This window comes from Acipenser ruthenus, chromosome 6 (assembly GCF_902713425.1).
Source record: "Acipenser ruthenus chromosome 6, fAciRut3.2 maternal haplotype, whole genome shotgun sequence".
NCBI classification, from domain to species: domain Eukaryota; kingdom Metazoa; phylum Chordata; class Actinopteri; order Acipenseriformes; family Acipenseridae; genus Acipenser; species Acipenser ruthenus.
The window spans coordinates 41572031-41584203 of record NC_081194.1 but is presented as its reverse complement, the minus strand read 5'-3'; the positions used below and the strand labels follow the sequence as shown (position 1 = coordinate 41584203).

Below are 12173 nucleotides of genomic sequence, written 5' to 3'. Positions count from 1 at the left end.
CTTTGACTTGAAAAAAGAAACAAGGACCAGGGGTCACAAATGGAGATTAGATAAAGGGGCATTCAGTACAGAAAATAGGAGGCACTTTTTTACAAAGAGAATTGTGAAGGTCTGGAACCAACTCCCCAGTAATGTTGTTGAAGCTGACACCCTGGGATCCTTCAAGAAGCTGCTTGATGAGATTCTTGGATTAATAAGCTATTAACAACCAAACGAGCAAGATGGGCTGAATGGCCTCCTCTCGTTTGTAAACTTTCTTATGTTCTTATGTTCTTATGTACCCTCTGTGTGCAGTGCCTGGGTGTCCAACATGCCACCTTGGCTTTTGAGAGGGATGTGGCCTGCAGCATCTGTGCAGCTTTTCAGCCCCGGGTGAAGGAAGCTAGGTTGGAGAGGGCCACAAAGGCGAGTTCGACGTCCTCAGTGGCCAGACCGTCAGTGGCTCGGAGCCCCAGAGCCCCTCCTCCATGACCTGTCCCAGAAACCCCTGCTGGACATCCTCGATGCGAAGATCTCCTGTAGTCGCTCCCCATCACAACAGACAAGAAGGGTAAAGCGTTCCAGGCAGGCAAGGGAGCTTGTTAAACCACCAAGTGGTGACGACAGACGCCTCTAACCTGGGTTGGGGGGCGGTCTGGGAAGGCAGAGGAGTACGCGGATCTTGGCTGGACCGCTGGACATCCCTGCACATAAACATGCAGGAGTTGCAAGCCGCCTCCCTTGCTCTCCACCACTTCCTCCCGGTGCTGAGCGGTACACATGTGTTGATCCGGACAGACAACACGACAGTGATGGCGTATGTCAGCCACCAGGGTGGCCTACAGTCCCCGAGGTTGCATCGCATGGCCTTCAGGCTATTGACATGGGCTCAGAGGAACTTTGTTCCTCCGGGCGATGCACATTCCCAGAGTGGTGAACTGGGCAGCTGAACTCCTGGGCAGATTGAATTTCCTTTGCCCAGTGCGGGCATTGAAATGCTACGTGCATAGGACAAAAGCTCTGCGTCAATCTGACCAGCTTCATTTATCACGGGATACGGGCCCTAGGACAGCCCCTCGACTGTCTCGGCAGTCTCGACTACGTATGCTGTTGCTGACTTGCCCCCACCTGGTAGGGTAGCCGCACACTCCACTAGAGGGTTGGCTACATCTTGGGCCCTCTTCAGAGGGGCCTCGATGTCTGATATTTGTACTGTGGCTAGCTGGGCTACGCCGCATACCTTCTCCAGGTTCTACCGCCTTAATGTGGTAGACCCTGCCCTGCCTTCATTAGGCATGAGGATTCTTGAGGGTGTAAGCTCACACCGCTAACCCTTGGGTTAGACAGTGCTAGTACGTCCCTCATATGCTGCCTATCCTTCTCCCTCGCGACGGCCCTAGTATACATTATCCCATATGTAATGTCACTGGTGGTCGTCTTTGAATTGAAAGGGAACGTTAGGTTACTTACCGTAACCCTGGTTCCCTGAAAGAGAAGACGACCACCAACTGCGAGATCGAATCGGTCGCCCTCACGGGTCCGATGGAAAAAGAGAAATGGTTTCCTCAGGATGACAGTTTTATTCCCTCGGTGGGCAGGACCAAGTGCATCATCCCAGGAAGGGGCCTCTCGGCAGCTCTGGTATAGAGAGCTCAGCGATACCTACCCAGTGGGCAGGCATATCCCATATGTAATGTCATTGGTGGTTGTCTTCTCTTTCAGGGAACCAGGGTTATGGTAAGCAACCTAACGTTCTGGTTTTTTTTTTATTTTCACCAAAACCAGAGAGTCAGTCTCCCCAGTTGTATTGTGGTTTGCAGCCATTTATTGTCAAAAACACCTCGTGGTTTTTTTTGTTTGTTTCAGAAACGCAGATGACCTTTACAAACGCTTAAAGAACTAATTGTAGGCGATTCTGAGCCCTGTCTGCTTATTACCATATTTGGCGGGGTGCCCTGCCTCTGTGTGTATTATATGTTTAAATGTATGTATGTAATGGTGCACGAATTGTTGTGTCACGTGTGACCCTAAAATAGGGTTGGAAGAATAATCGATAATATCGATAATCATGATAATTTTTTTGCAGCGATAAATTTATCGCGTTGAAAAATTATTATCAATAATTATTGTCTGACCCAGTGAAGCAGTAAGCGGCACTGACCTGTCTGCGTGAGGCGTAAAACATGATCTGTGTAAGCACTGCGTGCATTGGAAAGTTAAGTATTGAGTTTAAACAATGTGCTGAGGCTTTTAACTTTACGTCAGGGTTTCATTTTGATAATAAGTTGTACACTGGCAAAGCCTAACTGGTTTTCTTACATAAAAACAGAAATATTGTTGTTTGTAAAATTGAAAAAAATGCTAGTTCACTGTAAAATGACTGCAGAAAAGTGGAACTTTTGACTATTAAACATTTTGACACAGGATTCTTTTTTTTTATGTAAATGAATGTAATTGTAAAAAGAAAATGCCAAAATAAAAAATAACACAACCACATGGCAAAGGCTTAATATAACCTAAACAACATTGTTGCTTCTGTTCCCATGGCATTGTTATTGTAAAAAAAGTGTAGTTGCATACATAGAAGAGAGTTAACTTTTAATGGAAGGAGAGGCGGTTTATTTGATTAAACTATCTGCATACAAGCAGCCATGTGCAAAACTCAGTATGTTCCTATATAACTATATATACAGAAACACACACACACACACACACACACACATACATATTTTTTAAACCTAGTTTGATTCTTTTAATGGCAGATTCGCCACACAAATAAAGAAAATTAATGCTTCCAGGAAACGTTAGCAATTTTGTTTCGTTATATTAATACATTTGGTGGCACTTTTTTTATGAAAATAAACATTCTCGAATTAACATAAATGTCAATAAGAAAAAAAATATATATGTATTTTATAGGAAAACTACATAATTTATTAATATACAAATTACAATAGGTGTTTTTTTTTATACTCACGTTTGTTCTGGGCACCCACCAGAAATGTTTTTCTTCTAAACTCAGTGACTTAGACTGGCGGTTGTTATGCTGCTCAAGTATAACCCTTCTTCCCTTGTACAAGGTGCAAGCACCTTTTTTAAGTGAAAAGTGTATGCGGCAGAGATGCATGGCTCTTTGATAGAACCAGCTTAATTTCTTTGAAGTTTCCCCACTGATGATGGAGATGAAAACGTAGAGATGAGAGCCCAGATAGCAAGGTGTGACAAGATGCGAATGGTGCAGTGAAATGATGTGCAGTGTCCAAACAGAATTCTCAAAGTCCTTGTTTTATTTTCAAAAAACAAATAACACAAAATGATACTAATAAAAATAATAATAATAATCCACCCCTCTACCAACGATGGTATCAGGGTAAAATGAAAAGTGTCCAGTCTCTGGAAAACAAACGGAAAAAAACACTCCTTAACCACAGTCCTCTGTGCATGAAAATGTGCTTCTTTCCTCCGGGGTTAGTTCTGGCATCTCCCGTCCTCCTGCTCCTCTGAATAAACACACAGAAAACAAACAACACGCAATAGACACAAAAACAAACAGCTTCGGCTGGTCGCTTAATCTCTCAGCGCAAGGGTAGCTGCTTCCCCTTTGTACCCAGCAAACTCCTCCCTGCAATCAACACGTCGCCATGGTTTCTCCAATAGAGACACCCTTACCCTTACCCAGCACCCTTTCTGGTTGGGAGGGTGTGACAGTCTGGCTCGCAGTGGTGTGGTGGATGACGTCACGGACCAGGAAGTAACTGACTCCAAAACAGTGGATGGGCGGGTGAAACTGAGTGCAAAAGCACTCAGCGTATTTAATAATAAACAAACAAAATATTTAAACAAAATACAAACAAAAGGGCACGAGGGCCAAACGAATAAATAAACAAACAAGTAAGTGCCGTGCTGGATTATCCAGCACGTATTAGCAATTGTTTTTTAAATATTATTCCTTCTCTCCGCTCCCCGTACTCTCTACTCCAACACCCCAACATCAAGTGCAGAGAGCTGCAGGTTTATATACTCTGGCCGAGGGATTAACTAGTTGGTAATTATCTTATTATCCCCCGGCCAGAGTCTGCACGCGTTTGGTAAGGATGCATGACTGTCAGCTATTTAAATAATCAGTAGCTGATCAGCCATGCATCCTCACGGGGTTTTTAAATAATAATAAAAGACGCGGCGCTTTTACCCGCGCCGCAAACAAAAATACAAATAATAATAAATAGGGGCGGGACACTCCGCCACACATGCCCCCCCTTGTGCGCAGCACACATGGCCCCAACGGCCACCTCCCCCCTCAGTCTTAAAGTCCCGGAAGAGGGGGAAGCAAGTTACTTCTGGGGGGTGGCCATGGTGGAATCTCTGGCACCCCCCCATTCTTCGTGGCCGGCAGCTCCCTCTTCCGGGGCTCCCGCCACACTCTATCCTGCCGCGAAAGTGCGGCTGGGGGAGCTGGTCTCCTGACCTCTCCCCCCTTCTTCATGGCCGGCAGTTCCCCTCCGTGGGGCTCCGACCACATGATCTCCAGCCGCGAAAGTGCGGCTGGGGGAGCTGGTCTCCTGACCTCCCCCCCTTTCTTCATTTCTGGCAGCTCCCTTTCATGGAGCTCCGGCCATCGTGTAGCGACCCCAGGCGAAGCAGGATCCCTGGCGACCCCAGGTGAAGCCGGACCCTCGACGACCCCAGGCGAAGCAGGATCCCTGGCGACCCCAGGCAAAGCCGGACCCTCGACGACCCCAGGCGAAGCAGGATCCCTGGCGACCCCAGGCGACGGCAGCAGCAGCGGACCCTCGGAAGGCGACGGCAGCAGCAGCGGACCCTCGGAAGGCGACGGCAGCAGCAGCGGACCCTCGGAAGGCGACGGCAGCAGCAGCGGACCCCCGGAAGGCGACGGCAGCAGCAGCGGACCCTCGGAAGGCGACGGCAGCCGCAGCGGACCCTCGGAAGGCGACGGCAGCCGCAGCGGACCCTCGGAAGGCGACGGCAGCCGCAGCGGACCCTCGGAAGGCGACGACAGTCGCAGCGGACCCTCGGGAGGCGAACTCGGGAGGGGAGCCCCTGGCCATGGAGGCGGCAGCGGGAGCTCCACTTCTCCCTCGTACCCTGTGTCCTGTGGAGAACAAAAGGCAGCCCCAGGCGATGCAGAACAGCCATCCCCAGGCAATGGCGATGGTGGGAGGGGAAGCAGTCCTCCCACAGCGGCTGAGACGGAACCAGCAGGTATTTACCCTCTGCTGGTGGAGCTGGGAGTGGCAAGCAGTCCTCCCACGGCGGCTGAGGCGGAACCAGCAGGTATTCACCCTCTGCTGGTGGAGGTGGGAGGGGCAAGCAGTCCTCCCACGACGGTTGAGGCAGAACCAGCAGGCATTCACCCTCTGCTGGTGGAGGTGGGAGGGGCAAGCAGTCCTCCCACGACGGTGGAGGCGGAACCAGCAGGCATTCACCCTCTGCTGGTGGAGGTGGGAGGGGCAAGCAGTCCTCCCACGACGGTGGATGTGGAACCAGCAGGCATTCACCCTCTGCTGGTGGAGGTGGCGGAGGCAGAGGCAGCTCTTGCTGCTCTGCTCCTGGTGATGGTGGAGACAGAGGCAGCTCCTGCTGCTCTGCTCCTGGTGGTGGTGGAGGCAGAGGCGATGGGGCGGATGCTGGCCACTCAGAGGGAGGCTGTGGCGGTGCTGGCTCCCTCTGCTGTGGCGGCTGGGCTGGTGTGTGCCGTGCTCCCTTCAGCAGCATAAATAGAGGCTGCTGGGGAACACCAGCATCCTGCCCTTCTCCCCCCCAGAAAAATTCAGGGGGTTGAGCCTGTAACTCCTCCCCTTCTGGCTCTTGGGACTGCAGCTTGGGTCCTAAGGCTGTGGAAGCGCAGACTTCCACCTCTTGGGCTATGGACACACCGACTCCCCCCTCTTTGGGCTGTGGACGCACCGACTCCTCCCTCTTGGGCTGGGGACGCACCGACTCCTCCCTCTTGGGCTGGGGACGCACCGACTCCTCCCTCTTGGGCTGTGGACGCACCGACTCCCCCCTCTTGGGCGTAGGACGTTCGGGCTCCCCCCACTCGGGCGTAGGACGTTCGGGCTCCTCCCACTCGGGCGTAGGACGTTTGGGCTCCTCCCACTCGGGCGTAGGACGTTCGGGCTCCTCCCACTCAGGCGTAGGACGTTCGGGCTCCTCCCACTCGGGCGTAGGACGTTCGGGCTCCTCCCACTCGGGCGTAGGACGTTCGGGCTCCTCCCACTCGGGCGTAGGACGTTCGGGCTCCTCCCACTCGGGCGTAGGACGTTCGGGCTCCTCCTCCTCAGGCTGTGGAGGCGAAACCAGCAGGCATTCTCCCTCTGCTGGTGGAGACGGTAGCGATGGCTCCTCTCCCTCTGCTGGTGGAGACGGCAGCGATGGCTCCTCTCCCTTTGGTGCTGGAGATGGCAGCAACAGGGTCTCTCCCATATCCGCAGCCAGGTAGTTGAGCACCATGGCTGCGATGTCTGGGAGGGATGCTGGGTGGTGTTGCTGTTCCCAGGCCTCCCAGCGCTCCCCATCTCTTGCCCACAGGAGGTTGATCACAGCAGGGAGGGCGTCCACGATATCCCTCTCAGGCTCCGCCAGCCAGTCCCAGATCCCCTCTGAGGAGAGTGGACCAGTCCGCCTCAGAGGATGCAGAGGCAGCTCCTGCTCCTTTCCCTCGGACGGTGGTGGTGGAGGTGAAACCAGCAGGTATTCTTCCCCTGCTAGTGGAGCCATTGGCTGTGGACACTCGGCCTCCCCCCTCTTGGGCTGTGGACGGACCGACCCCTCATCCTCCGGTTCCTGCTCTGGGCCATCCTCCTCCCATATGTGCTCAGGATGTGCGCAGGATTCAGACTCCTCCCTCACCTGCCATGGAGGGGGTTGGTCGGGTGCTACATGCCCAACCTCACCAATGGCAAAGCACCATTCCTCACCCCTCAGACAGGTGAGGCAGACGTCCAGCACAGCAGAGACCCGGCGGGACTTGCGACCAGCCCCGCGCTGTTGCACCTGCTGCTGCTGTTTCCTCCTTCTTCCCATTATTTAGTTTGGGAAAAAAAACGAACAAACAAAAAAAAACGCACTTTTCTGTCCTGGTCCGGCTGTTGGAGGCGTTGTTTGTCCCACGCTGGACACCATATGTGACAGTCTGGCTCGCAGTGGTGTGGTGGATGACGTCACGGACCAGGAAGTAACTGACTCCAAAACAGTGGATGGGCGGGTGAAACTGAGTGCAAAAGCACTCAGCGTATTTAATAATAAACAAACAAAATATTTAAACAAAATACAAACAAAAGGGCACGAGGGCCAAACGAATAAATAAACAAACAAGTAAGTGCCGTGCTGGATTATCCAGCACGTATTAGCAATTGTTTTTTAAATATTATTCCTTCTCTCCGCTCCCCGTACTCTCTACTCCAACACCCCAACATCAAGTGCAGAGAGCTGCAGGTTTATATACTCTGGCCGAGGGATTAACTAGTTGGTAATTATCTTATTATCCCCCGGCCAGAGTCTGCACGCGTTTGGTAAGGATGCATGACTGTCAGCTATTTAAATAATCAGTAGCTGATCAGCCATGCATCCTCACGGGGTTTTTAAATAATAATAAAAGACGCGGCGCTTTTACCCGCGCCGCAAACAAAAATACAAATAATAATAAATAGGGGCGGGACACTCCGCCACAGAGGGAGATTTACAGCACTGATCCTTTCTCTCTCTATTACACAAGGTTTAAGTTTTTTGCAGATATCAGGCTTTTAAAGACTGCCACCGCTGGTGGAAGCAGGATGATCTTTGGGCTACAAATAGAACATTTGTGAAACAGCAACAATGTTAAAATATTGTAATAACTGTACTGTGTTTTAAAGGCTATAAAGCCAGCAGAAATACTAAACACATTTTTAAAACACATTGTTCAGGATAGTGTTATAATATACTCTGTATTAACCTATAGTTATGTTAAAGGATTCTATATTCCTGTTTATTCTAGTATAAACTCCGTTTTCCCTTATCTGAGAGCTGCTGGTGCGGAAGCCTGTGTTAACCTTGAGAGAAAAGCAGAAGCAAGCATTTCATTTAATTAAATTAGAAAAGTTTTCACAGTGAAAGTTCTTATCAGAAAAGTAGTAACTTTAATTGGGAAGAAGTTTGTAAGCCAAAAACACGGAGCCTCTTCGGTATTGCATAGAAAAAGCAACCTTTGGACAGGATTACATTTGAAACTAGAAAATAAGTGTTGCACCTATTTAAGTTGTATTGTAACAGCAAATCTGTAAAAGAAGAAAACAAGCATTTAATTTAATTGGCTTGAGTATCCTGACTGTGTGTATTTATTTAGACAGTTTAAACTTATTTTTGGTATACCTGTTCGATTATTCTGGAGGAGGCCGGTTCCATATTATAAGTTGAATTTCCTCTGCTTTGTTTTGAGATGGACTGGTAAAGTGAAGGGACTTATGTCCTGATACCTCAAAACATCTTTAAAAAGGACAATGCATTCAACCGAATAGAAATCCAAAAAATATGCTTTTCTAACTATTTGTGATTTATATATACCTCGGGGCTTATTACATACTGACAATCATTTATTAAAATATGTCTTTTCCATTGCTGACCATAGACAGGAGCTCCCAGGGGGTGGCGCACAATTAGCCGAGCGCCGTCTGGGGTGGGGGGAGGGCTTAGGTCGGCCAGGGTGTCCTCGGCTCACCACGCACCAGCGACCCCCTGTAGTCTGGCCGGGTGCCTGCGAGCTTGCCTGTAAGCTGCCCAGAGCTACACTGTAGTTCTGAGTTGGCCGCACGGTGAGTCTTCAGTGTAAAAAAAAGCGGTTGGATGACAGCACACGCTTCGGAGGACAGCGTATGCTCATCTTCGCCGCTCCCGAGTCAGTGCAGGGGTGGTAACGGTGAGCTGAGCCTAAAAATAATAAAAAAAATAATTGGTGATTACTAAATTTAAAAAAAAATATACCTTTTCCTTGTGTTATTTAACCAGTTATTTTATAAATAATCACATTGGATTTACGAGAATGGTAGGATAATTATGCTAATGAACACTTAAGATGCATTTGGTCTACTTATTAGGTAATTAAAACATTCTATAAAATATCAAAATTTTGTAAGGGATAGAGTATTTTTCTACCTTTAGGAATACCTAGAACAACCAATTGAAAAGACCAAATCAGGAGTACCTTAACCATTACTACTTCTGGACCTTCTGTGAATTTGTCCATAATGTTACCTTACTGTAGGTAAGGTAGTCCTAAATTAGTCTTAATTTAGTTCTGTAAATTCAGCCCATTACCTACCAGGTAGCTATCCACAATGAAATCCAGCCCATGTAGATTTTTTAAAAAGCTCTTATCTTGGTCCTCCTGTTGCATTATATATTTATTTGCATTTTAAAGATTTTAAACTGCATACATTTTCTTTATTTTTCAGGTGCTATGTTTTCCTTTTCGGCATCAGTAGAAACTGCATGCATACTCATTGGAGCAGGAATATTTAATAGCCTTTATCCTGTGACACTCACAACATTTCCTGGAATGGCCTTCCTTGTAATGGCTGCCTTTATAATCATTACTCTCATCCTCATCCAGTAAGTATTTGACTAACCTATAAGTTGTATTAGGATATATTTAAATATTGCTACTGCTCTTTTTCAGTGTTGTTATAGTTAGTGGTATCATTGGAATCATCACCAAATAGCAGTCGATTGCTCCACTGGATTATGACTTCTCAACATTTAAATACTATCAGGATAACAATTTGTTGGAGAAAAGATGGACTTTTAAAAATTGACAGAGAACCATGTATTTTGTGATAAAAATTGTGATCTAAAATGGATAAATCCTTGATACATTTTTCACATGGCAATGCAGTGGGTCTGAGAGGAATGCTCTTTAAAATCCCAAGATGGACGTACATATTGACTGGTGTGAGCTCTCTTTTTTCTATTCAGGGCCACAAGGCCAGAGGTTGCAGAAGAGTAAATATTTACAGCTTTACTGCCACCACAGATCATTTTCACATAACCCCTGTCTATCTAATAGAGCTCAAAAAAGTCAGAATCCGTGTTTTATTCATGTTTATGTTCACAAGGTGCAGAGAGATACAGGATACTTTACATGCTGTCTGTGGTTATAAAACGCAGGTTTTCAAAGTGTAGCACAACCTTGACTGCCACCCGTTGTATTATTTGTTTTCATTTATGATCTAAAAGATAATTGATTTCTTTTGACTATGACTTCCAATGTGATTCACCTATGTACACCGTTTCATGAAGTTCAGTAATTTCAAGCCACTATGGGATGGGGTTTCCATTGTAAATAAAGCATCTATATAAATCATTTCAGAATGCCACCACCAAGCATATTAAATAAAAGTAGATGTACAGTTGCCACCACTTAGAACGGGCGTGTTTGTGTTAACGTGATTCACCCGCAGTAAGCGATGGACGGTACAAACTCCCACACAATAACCTGACATTCAAAATGTCCCCCAATCACCATTACAGTAATCAAAACAAGCAAGCATGTATGCGGTTAAAAAAGATGCATTAAATTAATGTAATGAAAAGTACAGTAATCCTTTGTGTATCCAACCAGAGTAAGGGCGAATATGTAAAAAGGCGGATAAATGAATCCTGTTTTAAATACCATTATACACAGCTGTGCAGGGCCTACTATATTATTATTGTTTTGAGATTCATCTTTTGTTAATGAGCTCCCCTAAATCCCTTGTTTAGAAAGATACAGGGTATTAATGCTTGTGACAAACTAGCCATCTGCTATGTGGGTGCGTGCATTCACTGCTGAGTGACAGGCAGGAGATCGAGACGGAGGTTGAAGTTGATACGCCCTGCAGGCGAACAGGATTTATTCACATATTGTAGCGCAGAGTTGCGTGGTTTCCAGGATATAATGAGACAGACAATAGTTCAAAACATTAGGAAACTGCTGTCTATATTTTTTCTTTAGTGAACAATGGCTCTCATTTCTCAACTCTCCTGTCACTCACAAACTCAGCCTCTCTTAACGCTATCTCTCAATCCTCCTGCTGCCAGATCTGCTTCTAACTTTCAAACTGTCATCTCCTCAAAAACACCCAGTCCCTGCCCCTTCCTCACTCATTGGTCCAACACTCCCCATCTCTGAATGCTCATGTCAGACCTGCTCCCTCTCCCCTCAGTGACGCACTCACACACAGTCTTTTAGCTCTTGTCACACAAGCACCAAAACACACAAAGATCTGAACAAGAATAACACAGTTTACAAACACACATTATTTACAGAGTACTCGCATCCCCTTCCCAGTCCATAATCAGGTCCATTCCCGCATTGTCCCCAGCTTTTTGAAAAAGTGTTGCATTGTTTGCTGACTGACAGAGTTCTAAACATGCTTTAGCATCTAAATCTAATGCATTATATTTACACTGAATTTTTGTGCTGATGCTCATCGCTTTTCTCTTTCCAGCCATGCTTGCTTACTGTTCCAGTCAGTGCTGTTTTTTCAAACTGTAAATAAACCTGACACTGCGTACATGGATTAAATAGCCAAGGTACAGTACAGAGGTAATCGCTCAGTAACAAGGTGCAAACAGCTGATTGATTGATCTGTCAAGCTTTTTTACTACAGAAAAGTGCTGCCTTTTTTATTTAAATCTATGTGAATGGCACATAACGAGATCCAAACAGCTGAGTTTGCCTGAAATATACTGCATGCTTAACACGGTATAAATGATGCCTTTGTTATTGAAATCAATGGGAATGGCAAACGACAAACGCTATTTGTCCGATATAAATGGCTGCCCGAAATAACCCTGTACGGTATAAGTCCTGGTGACTGTATTTTATTTAAACCTTTTTTTTCCTTTTTAAGAGATTGTCTAAATTTCTGTTTATTCTTACTTTTGCTACACATCTCTCATTGTTTATGACCCAGCAGAAGAGTAAAAACATCCTACCTTTTTGCATTGCTTGCAATTCAGTGGCAGTCAAGTGTTTAAGAAATCCTATCATGTCTGAGCATTCCTAAATTGCATGTAGTAGTAGCGCTGTGCTGGATGTTAAATTTAGTATTGTTACTTAGTGATGTTATAGGTAGGTTTGTCCATTTATAATCTATCAATAGGCCTCAGATGATACCTTAATCTATCAATTAACCTCCCTATTTGACAGCTAATCC

The 12173-nt window shown here is 46.7% G+C and overlaps 1 protein-coding gene across 2 annotated transcripts in view; it reads left to right on the top strand.

Annotated features, from left to right (window-relative positions):
• zgc:174356 (uncharacterized protein LOC100137120 homolog) overlaps window positions 1-12173 on the top strand; it is a 98666-nt gene that overhangs the window by 78051 nt on the left and 8442 nt on the right. Inside the window, exon 6 of one of the 2 annotated variants that reach the window (XM_034017623.3) lies at window positions 9429-9585. In XM_034017623.3, coding sequence (XP_033873514.3) covers window positions 9429-9585 — 157 coding nt within the window. Of the gene's footprint in view, window positions 1-9428; window positions 9590-12173 lie in introns of those variants that run through there. The other variant, XM_059025389.1, reaches the window with a different exon arrangement.